General features: G+C 48.0%; 1 protein-coding gene across 8 annotated transcripts in view; it reads left to right on the top strand.

Annotated features, from left to right (window-relative positions):
* The window catches only part of SCNN1B (sodium channel epithelial 1 subunit beta), a 75,947-nt gene that overhangs the window by 47,297 nt on the left and 8,188 nt on the right, over positions 1-20,462 (top strand). For all 8 annotated transcript variants that reach the window (XM_061210146.1, XM_061210150.1, XM_061210147.1 and 5 more), the window contains exons 3-5: positions 1,232-1,508; positions 9,333-9,523; positions 19,182-19,285. In XM_061210146.1, the coding sequence (XP_061066129.1) occupies positions 1,232-1,508; positions 9,333-9,523; positions 19,182-19,285 (572 nt within the window). The remainder of the gene's footprint in view (positions 1-1,231; positions 1,509-9,332; positions 9,524-19,181; positions 19,286-20,462) is intronic.

The raw sequence follows: 20,462 nt of genomic DNA on the forward strand, positions 1-20,462 counted from the left end.
GAACAGAGCCTCAGAGAGGTTAACCTACCCAAAGTCACACAGATATTAAGTGGCATGCCGGAATTCAAACCCAGAGCCCATGAATTCCAACACAGGACTTACCAAGCTCAACAGCAGCTGTGGACACCTAGGCTGTAATAGCAGCCCCTACCCCGCAGCCCGCCACCTACCCAATCCTCCTCTCCCTGTGTGCACAGAGGCAGCTGGTCTGATGGTCAGGGTACAGGTTGTATCGGCATCTGAGGCTGGTGTCAGCTCTGGCTGGTGTACACCTTCATACCAGGACTTGGGCCTGTGTCCAGGGTTTAGTGCTGTCTCCTGCAGGAAGTCCTCCAGCCAGAGCTGATACACACCACCCTGGAGATCACACTCTGGGGCAAGGTCTTGGATAAATTGGGTTTTGGAGTGACTGGGGTGCAGGGCCTGGGGCCCCCACCCAGGGCCTGGTGGGAACACCCGCTGGTGTGGACACATTTCTGCCAGACTGACTGGTCACCATTTCCAATATGGGAGCCTCAGGGGCTGAGAGAAGATCCTGGATCCCAGCCCCACAGTCCCATCTGCCTTCTCCCTCCTGAAACTGGCTCCTGTTCCCCAAATTGCTGCTGGAGAATTAGGACCTCAGATCACAGACCTGCCCCTCCCCCAACATTCTCTCTCCCTCCTGGGAGGGAGAAGTCAGAGCCCCATGCCTACACAGCACACCTACTGGAGCCCACCAAACCCAGGTTCCAATCTCAGCTCTGCGGCCTCATCAGTGGGATGAGCTCAGGAAATCACAGCAACTCCCAGAGTTTCTTTATCCATATGTGGGGATGATTATAGAATTGTGGCAAAGATTAAATAAAAATATGTAGGAAGCACCTAGCACCTGGCACATGGTAAGTGATCAATAACTGTGAGCTCTTAGGATTCTTTCCCACTAGCCTGTGAATTTCATAAGGAAAAAGAACCATTCTGTCTTGTTTGCCACAATATCCTCTGTGCCTTGCACAGTACTTGGCACATAGTAGATGCTCACCAAATACTGGGTGAATGAATGAGTGAGCAGGTGGGTGGAAGGATGCATGGATGCCTGGGTGGGTAGATAGAGAGGTGGGTGCTTGGGGTGGAGGAGCATTCTTCTCACATGTGGTGGCAGCCACACTGGAGTAGGAGGGGATCCCAGACTCCAGTCGTTCTGCTTTGAAGCTGCCTCTTGCCTCCCTGACTTGCCCTCTCTCCCACACAGGTATTCCAAAGTCAAGCATTTGCTGAAGGACCTGGATGAACTGATGGAGGCAGTCCTGGAGAGGATCCTGGGCCCTGAGCTCAGCCATGTCAACACCACCAGGGCCCTGAACCTCACCATCTGGAACTACATGCCCCTGGTCTTTATCAATGAGCAGAACCCCCATCACCCGGTGGTTCTTGACCTCTTTGAGGACAACTACAATGGCTCAGCAAGCAGCAGCCCAGCACCAGAAAGGACCTGCAGTGCCCAAGGATGCAAAGTAGCCATGAGACTAGTAAGTGGGCCCCAGGCACAGGTCAAACAATGGGCCCTAACTAGTGAGGCTGATGGGAGTTTCTTTCTTTAAATAATCTGGGTCTTGCTGGGGGAAAAACAGGCTGGAGCCAGTGCCTATTTTGTATGTTTGCAGTGCTTTTTTAAAATTAGAAATAGTTGGTATGTTAGTCAAGACACTTTCGGATGCCAGTGACCCAGCTCAAACTAGCTTAAGCAAAGCAGGGAATTCCTTGGTTCACAAAATGAGAAGTCCAGGGGTGTATTAAGTTGAGATGTGGCTGGATCCAGGCGTTCAGATGCTGTCATCAGGAGTCCATCTCTCTCCACCTAGGTTCATCTTTTCTCTCAGTTGACTTTGCTCTCTGGCTGGCTCTCTCCACATGGAAGACCCTGGCAATGCCAGACATACATCCCACAAGCTTAGCACTTACCAGAAACAAAGCTCTTCTTTCCTAATTGCCCCAGTAAAAGTCCTGAGACTGATCATCAGGTCACATGCTCACCCCTAAACCAATCACTGTGAGCTGGAGGACAGGCTTTCATGATTGGCCAGTCCTGGATCATGTACCCTGGAGCTGAGGATGATGTCAGCCTTTATCAGACCACATGGACTGAGCCAGGGGGAAGGGGTGGCTTCCTGAAGGAGGAATTAAGTCTTTCTTTTTTTTTTTTAACATCTTTATTGGACTATAATTGCTTTACAATGGTGTGTTAGTTTTTGCTTTATAACAAAGTGAATCAGCTATACATATACATATATCCCCATGTCTCCTCCCTCTTGCGTCTCCCTCCCACCCTCCCTACCCCACCCCTCTAGGTGGTCACAAAGCACCGAGCTGATCTCCCTGCGCTATGTGGCTGCTTCCCACTAGCTATCTATTTTACATTTGGTAGTGTATATATGTCCATGCCACTCTCTCACTTCACCCCAGCTTACTCTTCCCCCTCCCCGTGTCCTCAAGTCCATTCTCTATGTCTGTGTCTTTATACCTGTCCTGCCCCTAGTTTCTTCAGAACCTTTTTTTTTTTTTTTAGATTCCATATATATGTGTTCGCATACGGTATTTGTTTTTCTCTTTCTGACTTACTTCACCCTGTATGACAGTCTCTAGATCCATCCACCTCACTGCAAATACCTCCATTTCGTTTCTTTTTATGGCTGAGTAACATTCCATTGTATATATGTGCCACATCTTCTTTATCCATTCATCTGTCGATGGACACTTAGGTTGCTTCCACATCCTGGCTATTGTAAATAGAGCTGCAGTAAACATTGTGGTACATGACTTTTTGAATTATGGTTTTCTCAGGGTATGTGCCCAGTAGTGAGATTGCTGGGTCGTATGGTAGTTCTATTTTTAGTTTTTTAAGGAACCTCCATACTGTTCTCCATAGTGGCTGTATCAATTTACATTCCCACCAACAGTGCAAGAGGGTTCCCTTTTCTCCACACCCTCTCCAGCATTTACTGTTTGTAGATTTTTTGATGATGGCCATTCTGACCCGTGTGAGGTGATACCTCATTGTAGTTTTGATTTGCATTTCTCTAATGATTAGTGATGTTGAGCATCCTTTCATGTGTTTGTTGGCAATCTGTATATCGTCTTTGGAGAAATGTCTATTTAGATCTTCTGCCCATTTTTGGATTGGGTTGTTTGGTTTTTTGACATTGAGCTGCATGAGCTGCCTGTATATTTTGGAGATTAATCCTTTGTCAGTTGCTTCGTTTGCAAACATTTTCTCCCATTCTGAGAGTTGTCTTTTGTCTTGTTTATGGTTTCCTTTGCTGTGCAAAAGCTTTTAAGTTTCATTAGGCCCCATTTGTTTATTTTTGTTTTTATTTCGATTTCTCTAGGAGGTGGGTCAAAAAGGATCTTGCTGTGATGTATGTCTTAGAGTGTTCTGCCTATGTTTTCCTCTAAGAGTTTTATAGTGTCTGGCCTTACATTTAGGTCTTTAATCCATTTTGAGTTTATTTTTGTGTATGGTGTTAGGGAGTATTCTAATTTCATTCTTTTACATGTAGCTGTCCAGTTTTCCCAGCACCACTTATTGAAGAGGCTGTCTTTTCCCCATTGTATATTCTTGCCTCCTTTATCAAAGATTAGGTGACCATATGTGTGTGGGTTTATCTCTGGACTTTCTATCCTGTTCCATTGATCTATATTTCTGTTTTTGTGCCAGTACCATACTGTCTTGATTACTGTAGCTTTGTAGTATAGTCTGAAGTCAGGGAGCCTGATTCCTCCAGCTCTGTTTTTCTTTCTCAGAATTGCTTTGGCTATTCGGGGTCTTTTGTGTTTCCGTACAAATTGTGAAATTTTTAGTTCTAGTTCTGTGAAAAATGCCATTGGTAGTTTGATAGGGATTGCACTGAATCTGTAGATTGCTTTGGGTAGTATAGTCATTTTCGCAATGTTGATTCTTCCAATCCAAGAACATGGTATATCTCTCCATCTGTTTGTATCACATCTTTAATTTCTTTCATCAGTGTTTTATAGTTTTCTGCATACAGGTCTTCTGTCTCCTTAGGTAAGTTTATTCCTAGGTATTTTATTCTTTTTTGTCGCAATGGTAAATAGGAGTGTTTCCTTAATTTCTCTTTCAGATTTTTCATCATTAGTGTATAGGAATGCAAGAGATTTCTGTGCATTAATTTTATATCCTGCCAGTTTACCAAATTCATTGATTAGCTCTAGTAGTTTTCTGGTAGCATCTTTGGGATTTTCTATATGTAGTATCATGTCATCTGCAAACAGTGACAGTTTTACTTCTTCTTTTCTGATTTGTATTCCTTTTATTTCTTTTTCTTCTCTGATGGCTGTGGCTAAAACTTCCAAAACTATGTTGAATAATAGTGGTGAGAGTGGGCAACCTTGTCTTGTTCCTGATCTTAGTGGAAATGGTTTCAGTTTTTCACCATTGAGAACAATGTTGGCTGTGGGTTTGTCATATATGGCCTTTATTATGTTGAGGTAATTTCCCTCTATGCCTACTTTCTGGAGAGTTTTTATCATAAATGGTGTTGAATTTTGTCAAAAGCTTTTTCTGCATCTATTGAGATGATCATATGGTTTTTCTCCTTCAATTTGTTAATATGGCGTATCACATTGATTGATTTGCATATATTGAAGAATTCTTGCATTCCTGGGTTAAAGCCCACTTGATCATGGTGTATGATCCTTTTAATGTGCTGTTGGATTCTGTTTGCTAGTATTTTGTTGAGGATTTTTGTGTCTATGTTCATCAGTGATATTGGTCTGTAGTTTTCTTTTTTTGTGACATCTTTGGTTTTGGTATCAGGGTGATGGTGGCCTTGTAGAATGAGTTTGAGAGTGTTCCTCCCTCTGCTATATTTTGGAAGAGTTTGAGAAGGATAGGTGTTAGCTCTTCTCTAAATGTTTGATAGAATTCGCCTGTGAAGCCATCTGGTCCTGGGCTTTTGTTTGTTGGAAGATTTTTAATCACAGTTTCAATTTCAGTGCTTGTGATTGGTCTGTTTATATTTTCTGTTTCTTTCTGGTTCAGTCTCGGGAGGTTGTGCTTTTCTAAGAATTTGTCCATTTCTTCCAGGTTGTCCATTTTATTGGCATATAGTTGCTTGTAGTAATCTCTCATGATCCTTTGTATTTCTGCAGTGTCAGCTGTTACTTCTCCTTTTTCATTTCTAATTCTATTGATTTGAGTCTTCTCCCTTTTTTTCTTGATGAGTCTGGCTAGTGGTTTATCAATTTTGTTTATCTTCTCAAAGAACCAGCTTTTAGTTTTATTGATCTTAGCTATTGTTTCCTTCATTTCTTTTTCATTTATTTCTGATCTGATTTTTATGATTTCTTTCCTTCTGCTAACTTTGTGGGTTTTTTGTTCTTCTTTCTCTGATTGCTTTAGGTGTAAGCTTAGGTTGTTTAGTTGAGATGTTTCTTGTTTCTTGAGGTAGGCTTGTATTGCTATAAACTTCCCTCTTAGAACTGCTTTTGCTGCATCCCGTAGGTTTTGGGTCGTTGTGTTTTCATTGTCATTTGTTTCTAGGTATTTTTTTATTTCCTCTTTGATTTCTTCAGTGATCTTTTTGTTATTTAGCAGTGTATTGTTTAGCCTCCATGTGTTTGTATTTTTCACAGATTTTTTCCTATAATTGATATCTAGTCTCATAGCATTGTGGTTGGAAAAGATACTTGATATGTTTTCAATTTTCTTAAATTTACCAAGGCTTGATTTGTGACCCAAGATGTGATCTATCCTGGAGAATGTTCCATGAGCACTTGAGTAGAAAGTGTATTCTGTTGTTTTGGGATGGAATGTCCTATAAATATCAATGAAGTCCATCTTGTTTAATGTATCATTTAAAGCTTGTGTTTCCTTATTTATTTTCATTTTGGATGATCTGTCCATTGGTGAAAGTGGGGTGTTAAAGTCCCCTACTATGATTGTGTTACTGTGGATTTCCCCTTTTATGGCTGTTAGCATTTGCCTTATGTATTGAGGTGCTCCTATGTTGGGTGCATAAATATTTACAATTGTTATATCTTCTTCTTGGATCGATCCGTTGATCATTATGTAGTGTCCTTCTTTGTCTCTTGTAATAGTCTTTATTTTAAAGTCTGTTTTGTCTGATATGAGAATTGCTACTCCAGCTTTCTTTTGATTTCCATTTGCATGGACTATCTTTTTCCATCCCCTCACTTTCAGTCTGTATGTGTCCCTAGGTCTGAAATTGGTCTCTTGTAGATAGCATATATACAGGTCTTGTTTTTGTATCCATTCAGCCAGTCTGTGTCTTTTGGTTGGAGCATTTAATCCATTTACATTTAAGGTAGTTATCGATATGTGTGTTCCTATTACCATTTTCTTAATTGTTTTGGGTTTATTATTGTAGGTCTTTTCCTTCTCTTGTGTTTCCTGCCTAGAGAAGTTCCTTTAGCATTTGTTGTAAAGCTGGTTTGGTGGTGCTGAATTCTCTTAGCTTTTGCTTGTCTATGAAAGTTTTAATTTCTCCATTGAATCTGAATGAGATCCTTTCTGGGTAGAGTAATCTTGGTTGTAGGTTTTTCTCTTTCATCACTTTAAATATGTCCTGCCACTCCCTTGTGGCTTGCAGAGTTTCTGCTGAAAGATCAGCTGTTAACCTTATGGGGATTCCCTTGTATGATATTTGTTGCTTTTCCCTTGCTGCTTTTAATATTTTTTCTTTGTATTTAATTTTTTTTTAATTAATTTATTTTATTTTATTTATTTATTTGTGGCTGTGTTGGGTCTTCGTTTCTGTGCGAGGGCTTTCTCTAGCTGCGGCAAGTGGGGGCCACTCTTCATCACAGTGCGCGGGCCTCTCATTATCGCGGCCTCTCTTGTTGAGGAGCACAGGCTCCAGACGCGCAGGCTCAGCAATTGTGGCTCACAGGCCTAGTTGCTCCACGGCATGTGGGATCTTCCCAGACCAGGGCTCGAACCCGTGTCCCCTGCATTGGCAGGCAGATTCTCAACCACTGCGCCACCAGGGAAGCCCTATGGCTGTTATTTCTGACAGAAGAGCATTCAATGTCTTTGCTGATAAATAGTGCTTGTAGTAGTACAACTGAAACAGCAGAAATGCAGAACTTATCAACGTTAAAAGTGCCAAAATCACGTTCTTATTGATCCTACTCATTAGTCTGTAGTGCTCACTTGGTTGTCTTTTGAAAGTAACCCAGCTGGTTTCATCTTTTTTGGTAAGAACATAATCTTGTTTTCTGTGAACAAAGAGATGTTTCTCAGCCAACAGCAGCAGCAACGAGGAATTAAGTCTTATTATCAAAAGACAGAGGCATAAATATCAGACAGGTGAAAAACCACAGCTATGCAGTACAGTCATTGCCAAAGCATAACTGGGATGCTGGGATGCCCGCAAGCCAGCAGTAGGAAGAAGGTTCCCTGTCTGTGCCCCGGGATCCCCTGGGAGCTCTGTAACTGCTCAGATCCCTGGGCCCCATTCCTGGAGAATCTGAATGGGCAGTTCTGGGCCCAGACCCAGGAATCTGTCTTGTTAATAGGCTCCATGGTGATTCTGATGATCAGCCTTGTTTGGGGACCCAGGCTGGGGCTAGACACTCCCCAGAAGGAGGCCACTGCCTCCCGTGCCCCCCACGTGGTCAGGACTTCCACAATCCAGCCCCGCCACCTCTCCACACAAACCAGCACACAGCACGAGGCTCCAGAGGTCCAGTGCCTGCTCTGACCCAATGCCCTACTACTTTTTGGTGCAGTTAGCAGGCTTCCTGTGTCTATTTCCTCATCTGTAAAGTAGGCGTGGTCCTGGTGGCTGCACCAGCTCTCAGCGTCAGGCCCCACGTGTGTGTGTGAGCGCATGTTGTGTGGGTGTGCAAGTGGGCTGGGGACCTCAGTGTCTTCATGATGATGGGGCAGGGCTGCTGTGAGAATTGATGAGATAATAGAACTAAAGCCCTGAGTTGGGAATTCCCTGGCAGTCCAGTGGTTAGGACTCCAAGCTTCCCCTGCAGGGGACCCAGGTTCCATCCGCGGTCAGGGAACGAAGATCCTGCAAGGTACGGGGTGTGACCAAAAAAAAAAAGTCCTGAGAACAGAGCCCGGGACAGAGTGAGTCTTATGTATATATATATATATATATATATATATATATATATATAAATTTATTTATTTATTTATTTATTTTTGGCTGCATTGGGTCTTTGTTGCTGCATGCGGGCTTTCTCTAGTTGCAGCGAGCAGGGGCTACTCTTCGTTGCGGTGTGCGGGCTTCTCATTGCGGTGGCTTCTCTTGTTGCGGAGCACGGGCTCTAGGTGCGTGGGCTTCAGTAGTTGTGGCATGCGGGCTCAGTAGTTGTGGCTCGCAGGCTCTAGAGCTCAGGCTCAGTAGTTGTGGCGCACGGGCTTAGTTGCTCTGTGGCATGTGGGATCTTCCCGGACCGGGGCTCAAACCCGTGTCCCCTGCATTGGCAGGAGGATTCTTAACCACTGCGCCACCAGGGAATTCCCGAGAGTGAGTCTTAAGTAGTATCATCTCCCTGAGGTGAGATGAGGACCTCCAGGAACCGGCCTGAGGACAGCGCCCCATGCCGGCCTGGAGAGGGCTGTCTCAGAACTAAGGAGAAGCTTCTCCCTCAGGCCTCCTGGGTTCCCACCAGGAGGACCAATAGAGGCAGAGTGGCCAAGGCTGGAGTGTCAGGGCCTAGTCTGTCCTGTGTCTGCAGGGGACCTGGGCTTCATGGTGGAGGGGCCTGCACCCCTCTGTAGGCTCAAGCTGACAAGGCCCGGGTCCGTCTCCTAGCTGAGGGGTGGGCAGACCTGGAGTCTTGGGTCCTTCATGGTCCACACAGCCTCCAGGGAGCTGCCTCTGGCTGTCTGGGGAGGGGGCTGGGAAAGGAGTCAGGGGAGTGGAGGGTCCGAGTGTGTCCTGTAGATGTGCCCACGTGAGCATGAGTGTGGTGCCACTTGCGTAAATCAAGGTACATGGACGTGTGTGTGGAGTTGTGACCCCAGGACATCATGTGACTGCAGGTATCAGAAAGCGGGGTCTGTCTGTGTATACATGTGTACGTGTGTGTGTTCCCTTGTGCCCGAGGCTGTATTATATGGGGGTGGCTGGTGCTGCGTGTGAGTCCCTGTGACTGCAGAGCTGTGGGTGAGGGAACAGCCTGAGCCTTGTGACTGTGAGTGCACACACACTCCCCCCGGCCCAGCCATGGGCAGCCCTCGCACCCAGGCGCCCCCTGCAGAAGGGCAGCTGGCAGCGCCCTCGCCGCCCTGGCCCTCGGGGCAGAGGCCTGGCAGCAGCCCCCGCCCACAGGAACCCCTCTTGCCCCCGCAGTGCAGCCAGAATGGGACCACGTGCAATTTCCGGAACTTCAGCAGCGCCACCCAGGCCGTGACGGAGTGGTACACCCTGCAGGCCACCAACATCTTCGCACAGGTTCCAAAACAGGAGCTGGTGGCCATGGGCTACCCCGCCGAGCGGCTGATCCTGGCCTGCCTCTTTGGGGCGGAGCCCTGCAACTACAGGTAAGAGCCGCCGGGCCCCCTGCAGCCAGGGTCCACATCCCGGTCCACACCCCAGCTTGGCCGCTCAGCCCGCACCACAGTTGTCTGTGCCCAGGTGTCTTTGGTTTTCTGGGGGCAGAGCCTGAGACAGGGATGCGCTGAAGGCCCCATCACGTACTGAGGGAATCGCTTTAGGAGAAGTCTGCAGGAAAGAGGACTGAGCTAAGGGAGGCTGTGGCCACAGGTGACGTCTAGGCCTGACCTGATCCACGGGGAGCGTAAACCGCACCGCAGAGCTGACCTCCCTTAAGCGGAGGTCGGGGGCGGGGGGGTGGGAGCAGCCCCTTGTACGTGCCCCCATCGGTTACTCACTGGCTCTGTGCCACCCCCAGGAGGATGGGCCGGGGTCTCCTAATTTCCCAGGCAAGGTGGCGGGAGAAGGGGCGGCTGTGAGCTGTTAGCCTCCAATACCCCGCAGCTGGGGGTCTGTGCCGGTACCCCAGCATCTACTGCCCTCGGTGTTCTCATCCCTAAGACAGGGACAATAGCCGTATCCACTTCCTAGAGTTCCTGTGAAAAGTAAATGAAGTGGGGGGCTTCCCTGGCGGTCCAGTGGTTGAGACTCCGCACTTCCACGGCATGGGGTGCGGCGTTCGATCCCTGGTCAGGGAACTAAGATCCCACATGCTGTGCGGCCAAAAAAAAAAATTTTTTTATAGAAAAAAAAAAGGAAATGAAGTGGCTCATGTCAGCACTTAGGGCCCTGGAAGTCTTGGCTGTAAACACCTTTTTCCCAAACAACCCCCAATGTTGAAAAGATGGCAGAATGAGGGCAGGGTCAACCCCAAAAGCCTGTGTCCTCTTACAAATGGCCCACAGATCTCCCCCTCCTTCTCCTCCCCAGCTTCTGACCATCCAGACCCTGGGCCTGAGAGCCAAGCTCTGTCCCCGAATCTGGGGCAGCCGTCAGAGGGCTGCAGGTCAGCTGGCGGGTCAAGTGGGAAGGGAGGGGCTGGGTACAGGCAGAGCTGCTGAAGCCCCAGGGCCCCCTCCTAGCTTCCTGGCCAGGCCTCCGGGTGAGGGGGACCACACCACCTGGGTCCCGCCCCGGGCTTCAGCCAATCCTGTTTCCCAGAGGTGCTGGCGTCTTCCTGGCCTGGGGCTTCAAATTCCCACACTTAAGGCCTCTGGAGAAAGGGGCGTTTTGCTGAGTCTTGCCGCTTTGAATGAGTGACAGGCTACCGGTTTCACCCTCCCAGGGATTGTGGCCTCAGCCCAACTCAGTCAACTCGTACACCTTCAGGGACCTCTGTTGAGAATCTGCTGACAGCTATGGACCCTCTGTCCCCCAAAACGCACAGGCACTCAAAAGGCAGGCATCTCGTAGGCTGTGTCATGGAATCAAGGCCCACTGGGGAGGCAGAGCTGCACATTTGGTCCATTGTGAGAATCAGAAAAGGCCAGTCCTACAGGTGGAAGAGCTACGTGATGGCTCCCTGCTGATGGCACACATCCTGGCTGGTTGGTTACAGGCTGGATCCCAACCCTCTCTCTGGGCCAGGGCACTTGGTTCAGAGCACACCTGCCCAACCATTCCTGGCAGCCCTGCCTGAAGGTTGTTGGTACCCAATGGGCTAGTGCTGTGCCCACAAGTTCATCTTTTACCCTCTCAGCTAAAAGAGAGAGATGTAATACTGTAATTGCAAATATATGGCCCATCTGCTCAGCCAGAATATGTCCTGAAGTGCAAGTGAGTCGGGACAGTGGGTTCTACTAGGATCCACTGGGATCTACTGTCAGGTCCCTGGTGCCTGAAGCGTGAGCATCTCCCATTGAGCAGGATGCCAGTGCTCGAAGGTGTGCGTTCTGCACACAGCACGGCCCCTAAACTGAGCCAGCTGTTTCCAGGCCTGCTCCAGGGCCAGAGGCAACCTGGGGATGACCTGCTTGTTGCCAAGATGGCGCCCTCCAAAACGAGTCGCATTTGGGTCACATGGACTGAGGGTGGTCCCCCAAAGAGAAGATGGCTGATGGGCAGGCAACACCCGGTATTGGCCACACAACTTTCGTGGTGTAGCTAGGGCTGTGGAGTTAAGTCTAGTGAAGGGGTGGGTCAAGGCTGGACTCTGCAGTTAGACTATTGGGTTCAGATCCTTGCTCTGTCTTACAAGCTGTGTGGCCTTGAACAAATTTCTTAACCTTTTTTTTTTTTTTTTTAAATTTATTTATTTTTGGCTGCGTTGGGTCTTTGTTGGTGCACGCGGGCTTTCTCTAGTCTTCGTTGCTGCGCGCGGGCTTTCTCTAGTTGCGGCGAGCAGGGGCTACTCTTCGTTGCGGTGCACGGGCTTGTCCTTGCGGTGGCTTCTCTTGTTGCGGAGCACAGGCTCCAGGCGCACGGGCTTCAGTAGTTGTGGCACACAGGCTCAGTAGTTATGGCTCGCGGGCTCTAGAGCACAGGCTCAAGTAGCTGTGGCGCATGGGCTTAGTTGCTCCGTGGCGTGTGGGATCTTCCCGGACCAGGGATTGAACCCGTGTCCCCTGCATTGGCAGGCAGATTCTTAACCACTGTGCCACCAGGGAAGAAGTCCCAAATTTCTTAACCTTTATATGCCTCCATTTTCCTCCTCTGTAAAATAGATAATAACAGTGCCTACTCTACAGGGTTATTTTGAATATTCAGTGAGTTAATATGCATGACAGGCTGACAGTAGTGAGGACTCAGTATTATTCTCATTAAACCCACATTTGACAAGGAACTCATTCTTCAATAATGATGCTAACGTTTACTGTGCCCTTCTGATATGCCAAGCACTATTCTTAGCACTTTACATGTATAAAATCAGTTTGACCCTGGCAACAAGCCCTCGTTTTATATGATGCAACCACTGCCCAGAGAGGTTAAGCAACTTCTCTGAGGTCACACAGCTGGTGAGTGGCAGAGGTGGCAGTCTGGGCCAGGCCCACCCTGTGTCACTTCACCACCTCATCAGAAATCGAGATCATCTTTCCTCCCCACCCACCCCTCCCAAGCCTGTTTCTTCAGCACTCGGCAGTCTGAGTGGAGGGTGTGACCCAGCCACTTGGCACAGAAACCCTAGTCCACCCATCTCTGTGCTCCTGCTCACTCCCACAGCCAACTGGTTACCCACCTTCCTGAATCAGCCTCAGACTCAGTGCCGAGGACACGTGCCTCTCTCCGCCCTCCCAGTGCTGGGCTCCAGACGCTACGGCTTCCTCACTCTGTTCTGGACTCCTTCCTCTCCCGCTCGTATGTAGCAAATGCTCAAGACGCAGCAGCTGCAGTTTTAGGAAAATATGAGCCACGTTTGGACCCTGACACCAAACCACCCGGATTTGAATGCCAGCTCTGTGTGTTGTTGGGCACGCTACTTAGCCTCTCTGTGCCTCAGTTTTCTCATCTGGAAAATGGGGATAGTGAAATGACCTCATAGGGCTATCATGGGGATTAAATGAGTTAACATAGATAAAGTGCTTATGTGAAGCAATTATACGCCAATAAAGATGTTAAAAAAAAAAAAAAGTAGAGGAGACCAGAAAAAAAAAAAAGTGCTTAGAACAGTGCCGAGCATGTGTTAAGAATTATATGAGCACTTTAAAGATAAACTTTTTATTGTGGAATAGCTTTAGATTTATAGAAAAGTTTCAAAGAGAGTACAGAGTTCCCTTGTACTCCTCACCCAGTTTCCCCTCTCGGTAACATCTTACATCACCATAGTAATTTATCAAAACTAAGAAACCGACATGGGCACATCATTATTAAATAAACCTAACACTTTATTCGGATTTTGTCAGTTTTTCCTGGTGACCTTTTCCTGTTCAAGATTCCATCCAAGAGACCCCTGTCGGTTGCTGTCGGTTGTCACGTCTCCTTTGTCCATTCTGGCTGTGACACTTTCTCAGACTTCCTTGTTCTGGATGATTGTGACAGTTTCAGAGTACTGGTTGGGTGTTTTATAGAAAGCCCTTGATTTGGGTTTACACAGATAAGATGGATTTGGGGGAAGAAGACCACAGAGGTGAGGGGGCTCCTCATCACATAGTGTGTGGGGTACATGTTAGCCACTCGACACCACCTGTGATGTTGGCCTTCCTCCCTTGGTTCAGGTGCTGTGTGCTGGGCTTCTCCGCTCTAACGTAACCACTTTTCCCTGCCTGTGCTCTGTATCGTGGAAGCACGTCTCTGAGTTCAGCCTGTACTCTGGGGGGTGGAGGTGACGGCACGGGGAGAGGGACTAAACTCCACTTCTCCTGGAGAGGGGAACATACACTATTTGGAATTCTTCTGTAAGGAAGATTTATGTCTTCTCCATTTGTTTATTTATTCAGTCTCTTAATTTATACCGATATGGACTCATGTATATTTGGGTTGTAATCCAATACCACACTATTTATTTTCTTACTCAAAATTTTCCATCTTTGGCCACTGAGAGCTCCTTCAGTTGGCTCCTATGTCTCTTTGACACGTTCCCATCCCTTTATTTATTTTTTAAGTACTTCCTTACTTTCTGGCACAACAAGATGCCCCAGTCCTAGAATCAGCCATTTCTCTGAGGAGCTCCAGTCCTTTTACTGGAGAATGGTATTTAGAAACCAAGATCTAGGCATCTATAAGTGTTACTGTTGTTGTTATTATTGCTTCAGGGATTGGCCAGCTAGTTTCTGCCCTTCCCCAAACCCTACTACACAGTACCACTGTTGTTATACTGCTTCCTGCTAGGATGCTCTGTTTCCCAGTCTTTTCTGGAGGCTTGCTGGTCTCTGTCTATACGCCTAGCCTCTGTTCCAGGGAAGGTTTTTGGAGGGAATCGCCTGGCTCTGGAGCCGGAGTAGCCAGTGCTGGGAACAGCCTCTCCAGGTAAAGAACATTATCAACAAGCAAATAGTTGGCAAGACTGATAGTGCAACCCAGGACAGGAGGGGATCTGGCCGTGCCCTGAGCCACCTCCTGCTCCTGAGCTGTAGATGTCCAAGACAGCTCCTTGGGCACACCGTATCCCCACACCCCTGGGGTGGGGTCTCTCCTTCCAGAGCAGGGCCTGGCTGCAGCTGGTTTGCCCTGCTCCGTTCCTTCCCTGTGGCCACAGCCCTGATCCCACACAGGACAGAGACTCTGTAGTGCCCGCCCAAAGCTGTTTCTTCCCTCTGGGACTTCGCATGTGTCGTGCCCCCTGCCTGGGCTGCCCTTTCTCCTCCCCACCCCCCAGGCTTGGTTACCTCTTACTCATCCTTAAAGTCTCAGCTCAGGCCTCACCTCCTCCACGAAACCTTCCCTGACCTACTCCCAACCCCGACACCCACTCTTCCAGGCTTATCTCTGTTGATACTCTTACCACATATTATAATTTATCCAACAAATATTTACTGAGTGTCTACCGAGTGCCAGGCTCTGAGGATGGGGGGTAAATTTGTTCAGTATTTCAGTGTGCTTGGCTTCCAACCCTCACGTCAGTCCCTTTGGGTGGGCGCTGTTGTTACCCCAATGTTACAGGTGGAGAAACGAGACACGGAGAGGTGAAGTAACTTCCCCCAAGCTCACCAGCTAGTAAGTGGCAGAGCCAGAATTCGAATTCAGGCAGGCTGGCTCCCAGGCCTGAGCTCTTAGCCTTTAAATTCTTTCTCCCTGCAGACAGACAGCTGCCCTCCCTGGGATTATGGTCTAAAGCAAGAGGCAGCTGATAAGCAAGCAGTTAAAGAAGATGAGTTCAGCTTCTGATGCATATGCCAGCAGGGTCATCAGCAGGTGGAAATGGTCAAGTAACTGGGAAGTGACTTTGCGTAGGGAGGTCAGGGGACGGCTCCGAGCAGATGAAACCTGAAGGATGAGGAGAAACCAGCAATTTCTCCTCAGAAATTGCTGCTCAGAGAACATCCCAGGCCCAAGGAGCAGCGGGCCTTGAATTTGGAAACATCTTGGAGTGTCTCTGGAGTATAACGAACAAGGGGGGAGAAAGCCCGGTAGGGCGTTTGCATTTTATTCTGTGAGCAGCAAGGAGCTTCTGGAAGGTTCTAGCAGGGGCGTGCCGTGGGCTGATTCACAATTTGAACACGCGCCCTGACCACTGTGCAGGAGGAAGACTGTGAGGGAGCAGGAGTGGAGGCAGAGGCTCCTGCAGGAACTGGGGTAGGAGATGCCGGCGGCCTGGACCAGGGTGGGAGCCTTAGAGGTGGAGGGAGGCAGGTAGGCCAGAGATGCACTTTGGAAGGAGAGAATTGCCATGACGCTGCTCCGTGGTGTCCCCCACGCTGTGAGCTTCGAGGGTAGGACTGTCTTGCCAGCCTCAGTGTCCCCAACGCAGTGCGCGCCTCAATAAATGTTGGGTGAAGAAATGCACTTGCTTCCTGATTTCCCTTTCACCGTGGGGGACACCAGAGCTCAGAGGTTGAGGAAGCAGCTCACATGTGTCAGGCGGGGTCAGCTCCCAGATCGGATTTCACTGCCTGCCCTGGACCCACCTCATTCTGCTGGCACAGACGGTGAGACAAAAGACAGAGGAAATGGTTCCCTAATCTGAACACAGGGACAAAGAGCAGCTGACCTCATGCGGTTATTTTGATAATTAAACGAGAAATCTTCAGCGCGGGCCTGGCCCGTGAAAGTTGCTCAGTAAAGGTTGTAGAACAGAAAGCTTAGAAAGTACTGCATTTCAGGTGATATTTCTGCAGTACTTGATGCACTGAGCCCCATTCCTTCCTGCTTTTTAATAAAATAACAAAAACAGTATAAAAACATCCAAAGACATTTTAAATGCTATTTCCTATGAAGACTTGAGAACATACACATAGACAGAACAGGGTGTGATGAACTCACATGGACCTACCACCCAGACCCAACAAGCGTGATTCACATCCTGTCCTGTGCTGTTTTTAAAGCAAATCCCAGACATCATATTCTTTCATCTATATAGTGTTCAGAATGTATCTTAAAAGAGAAAACTTTTTTTAACAGAAGCACAATATCATTATCCTACCTGAAAAAGAGATGAACAGTGATTCCTCAATACCATCAACTATCCAGTCGTGTTCACACTTGTCAATGTCGTACTTTTTTGTTTACTTGTTTGAATCAGGATCCAATTAAAGTCCACACGTTGTGATTGTAACCAAGTCTTTGAAGTTTATTTTAATCTATAGGTTACCCCCCTTACCCTCTCTCACAATTTCTTTGTTGAAGAAACTGGAGTCTGGATTTTGCATATTGACTTTTTGTAGTGTCTTTGAACTTGTTCCTCTGTCTCCAGTGTTGGCTATAAATGGTAGAGACAGATGCTCGATCCTGTTCAAGGCTGGGTTTTGTTGTTGTTTTGTTTATTGGCAAGGCCACTTCCTGGACAGCCTGTGCTCTTCCATCAGGACACCCAGCATTGGTCACTACTGGTGCACATTGCCCAAAATCCCCAAAATCAGGGGTGCAAAATGATGATCCTCTAATTGTATCACTCCCTCTTCAATTATTAGCTGGATGAAACCAGAACTCTTTTTTTTTTTTTTTTTTAATTTATTTATTTATTTATTTATTTATTTATTTATGGCTGTGTTGGGTCTTCGTTTCTGTGCGAGGGCTTTCTCCAGTTGCGGCAAGCGGGGGCCACTCTTCATCGCGGTGCGCGGGCCTCTCACTATCACGGCCTCTCTTGTTGCGGAGCACAGGCTCCAGACGCGCAGGCTCAGTAATTGTGGCTCACGGGCCTAGTTGCTCCGTGGCATGTGGGATCCTCCCAGACCAGGGCTCGAACCCGTGTCCCCTGCATTGGCAGGCAGAGTCTCAACCGCTGCGCCACCAGGGAAGCCCGAAACCAGAACTCTTAACAGCTATTTTACAAGGACAAAAAAAAAAGTCAGATGAAGGGAGCCGTAGATTAAGAGATTTAAAAGGCATATCAACCAATCACATGTCAATGTCATTTGGATCCCAATTTAAACAAATAAATTGTAAAACCAGAATTGACCTCTGTGAGACAATATAAATTGAATGTTTAATAATATTAAGGAATTTTTGTTAGTTATGTTTAGCATGGTTTTTTAAGAGTTCTTGTTGAGATACATATAGAAATGTTTACAAATAAAACTATGATGTCTGAGATTTTCTTCAAAATAATATGGGAGGGAGAGTGGGGGCAGGTAGAGATGAAACATGACTGGCCGTAGGGGATTGTTTTTTTGTTTTTTTGTTTTTTTGTTTTTATATTTATTTTTATTTTTGGCTGTGTTGGGTCTTCGTTGCTGCGTGCGGGCTTTCTCTAGTTGCGGCGAACTGGCTTCTCATTGCGGTGGCTTCTCTTGTTCCGGAGCATGGGCTCTAGGTGTGTGGGCTTCAGTTGTGGCACATGGGCTCAGTAGTTGTGGCTCGTGGGCTCTAGAGCACAGGCTCAGTAGTTGTGGCACACAGGCTTAGTTGCTCCGTGGCATATGGGCTCTTCCCGGACCAGGGCTCTAACCCGTGTCCCCTGCATTGACAGGTGGATTCTTAACCACTGCACCACCAGGGAAGTCCCGTAGGGGATTGTTGAAGCTGGTGGTGGGTTTCATTCTCTCAACTTTTTATGTTTGAAAAGTTCCATATCAAAAAAAAATTAACTAAATTTTCTGAAACTACATTATACTGTCGCTTCTTCCGTGAGCATCTTTATGCAAACATTTTGTGTTGTTGCTGAATTATTTCCTTAGGAAACATTCTCATGACATAAGATAGGATCCTGGATGGGGCTCTTCACACCTCGTTGTGAAGTTCTCTCTTTCCTGGCCTCTGCTTGCACCCTCTCCTGATTGACAACCCTCCATCTCCATCTACTTTCCTCTTTACCTGAGCTCCCGAGGTTCCCCGACAAGCCCACCTGTCTGGATTCTGCCAGCTCCTTGGAGCAAACACTGCCTGGAGCTGCCCTCTCACTCTTATGATCTGTATTAGTTTCCTGTGGCCGCTGTAACAAATGACCACAAACTGAGTGGTTTAAAACAACGGAAATTTATTCTTTCACAGAGGAGGCTAGAAGTCGGCAGTCACGGTGTCAGCAGGACCAGGCTCTCTCCAGAGGCTGCAGGGGAGAATCCTTTCCTGCCCCTTCTAGCATCTGGTGGGCCCAGGTGTTCCTTGACTTCTGTCTGTGTAACTCCAATCTCTGCCTCCATCTTCACGTGGCCTTCTCCTCTGTATCTGTGTCTCCTCTTCTGTCTCTTTAAGGACACTCGTGGTTGGATTTAGGGCCCACGTGGATAAAAGAGGCTGATCTCATCTCAAGATCCTGAATTATGTCCGCAAAGACCGCTTCTCCAAATAAGATCACACTCCCAGGTCCCTGGGGTTAGGACGTGGACATCTCTTTTTGGGGGCCACCGTTTAAATGACCACATGACTTACAAGACCTTGTAGATGAGACAGATGAAAACATCAAATAAGCTTCTTTTTCATCATTCATGGCTAAGCCAGAGAGCCTAGTTCCACCCTTCCTCACCCTTCTTTCCCAAGGGAGTCTGGGAATCTCCTCTCTGGTGGGTGCATGGGTGCAGGTAAAGGGACAGAATGACCTGTCGCTCACCGCTCCCTTCCTAAGCCTCTCTGAGCAGTAATCTACCAGCTCCCCTCTGCCATGAGCCCTGGGCAGGGGAGGCATCAGCTGGGGTGGGGTGGGCCCTGCTCTCTAGCTGATGGTGTTTCTTTCAGGAACTTCACACCCATCTTCCACCCAGATTATGGCAACTGTTACATCTTCAACTGGGGCATGAGGGAGAAGGCCCTCCCTTCAGCCAACCCCGGAGCTGAGTTTGGTAAGTCTTGGTTTGTCCTGGAGCCAGGGCCATGAGGATTTAAATCCTATCATGTGGAGCTGAAAGACCAAATTACCATCGGCCATTGAGGGGCAGGACCGAGGTTAGACGGAGGCCGGCACGCGGAGGGGCAGCCTCTACTGTGTGCACGGGGGCTGGGCCAGGTGCCTTCTCAGCCGTCCCCCCACCCAACGCTCATAAATCCCTGGGGTAGCGACTGGTGTGCCCATTTTGCTGATGAGCAAAGCGAGGTAGCAGTAAGCTTAGTGGTCGAGAGCACAGGCTTCTGTGACCGGGTGGAATCCCAGCTCCACCATTTATCCCCGGGTGATGCTGAGCTGAGACTTAACTTCTCGAAGCCCTTGTTTCCCCATATCGTACAGAGCAGAGCATATATATAGTATAGAACTCATCGAATCATCCTGGCCTAAGGCAGGTAGACCTCTGAGCACAGAGCAAGCAGCCTTGTCTCTAAGCCTGGCAAGTAGCAAATGCTCAATAAATGCAGATATTCTGAGAAGTTGTAAATAATTTGCCCACACTCACATAGTTAGCCTGGGGCAGAGCCCTTACTCTCAGCCTTGTTTCTGTGCAGTTCTTGGGAGACAGAGAGCAGGTGAAGTAGTAAACAGAAGGGAGGAAGAGGAAGTGGTTGATGGCAGAGGCTGCTCGTTTTGGGAGAAAGGCTGGCGGACTCAGCATGTGCACCAGGCCTTGGGGGGCAAATCCTTCCTCCCCGCTCAGGTTCTGCCCTCCCCAGCCATCAGAGGGCAGGTGTCATTCAGCAACTGTCAGGGCTGCTGGTCAATAGGGGTGTGGGTGGGCTGCCTACCCTTCACCACCCCTGTGCCCCTGAAGACATTGGGTATCACAGAGGTGCTGGTCAACTCAGTCTATAGGAGAAGATGATTAAGATCAAGGAGCCTGGCTGCCTGTTTAGAAGCCCAGCAACCCTCCACTTCCTCACTGAGTGACCTATGACAACATCCCTTCTCCTCTATGAGCCTCAGTTTCCTCATCTGTAAAATGGGGATGATAATTGTACCTAACTCATACAAAAAAAGCACCAGTGGGATCATGTAAATAAAGCCCTTAGCCCAGCACTCAGCACGTAGCAAGTGCTCAGTAAATGCTAGCCTTCTTGTCCTAACCACCTAGCCCGGTCCCATGGTGCATA

Source organism: Eubalaena glacialis, chromosome 13, assembly GCF_028564815.1.
Source record: "Eubalaena glacialis isolate mEubGla1 chromosome 13, mEubGla1.1.hap2.+ XY, whole genome shotgun sequence".
NCBI lineage: Eukaryota > Metazoa > Chordata > Mammalia > Artiodactyla > Balaenidae > Eubalaena > Eubalaena glacialis.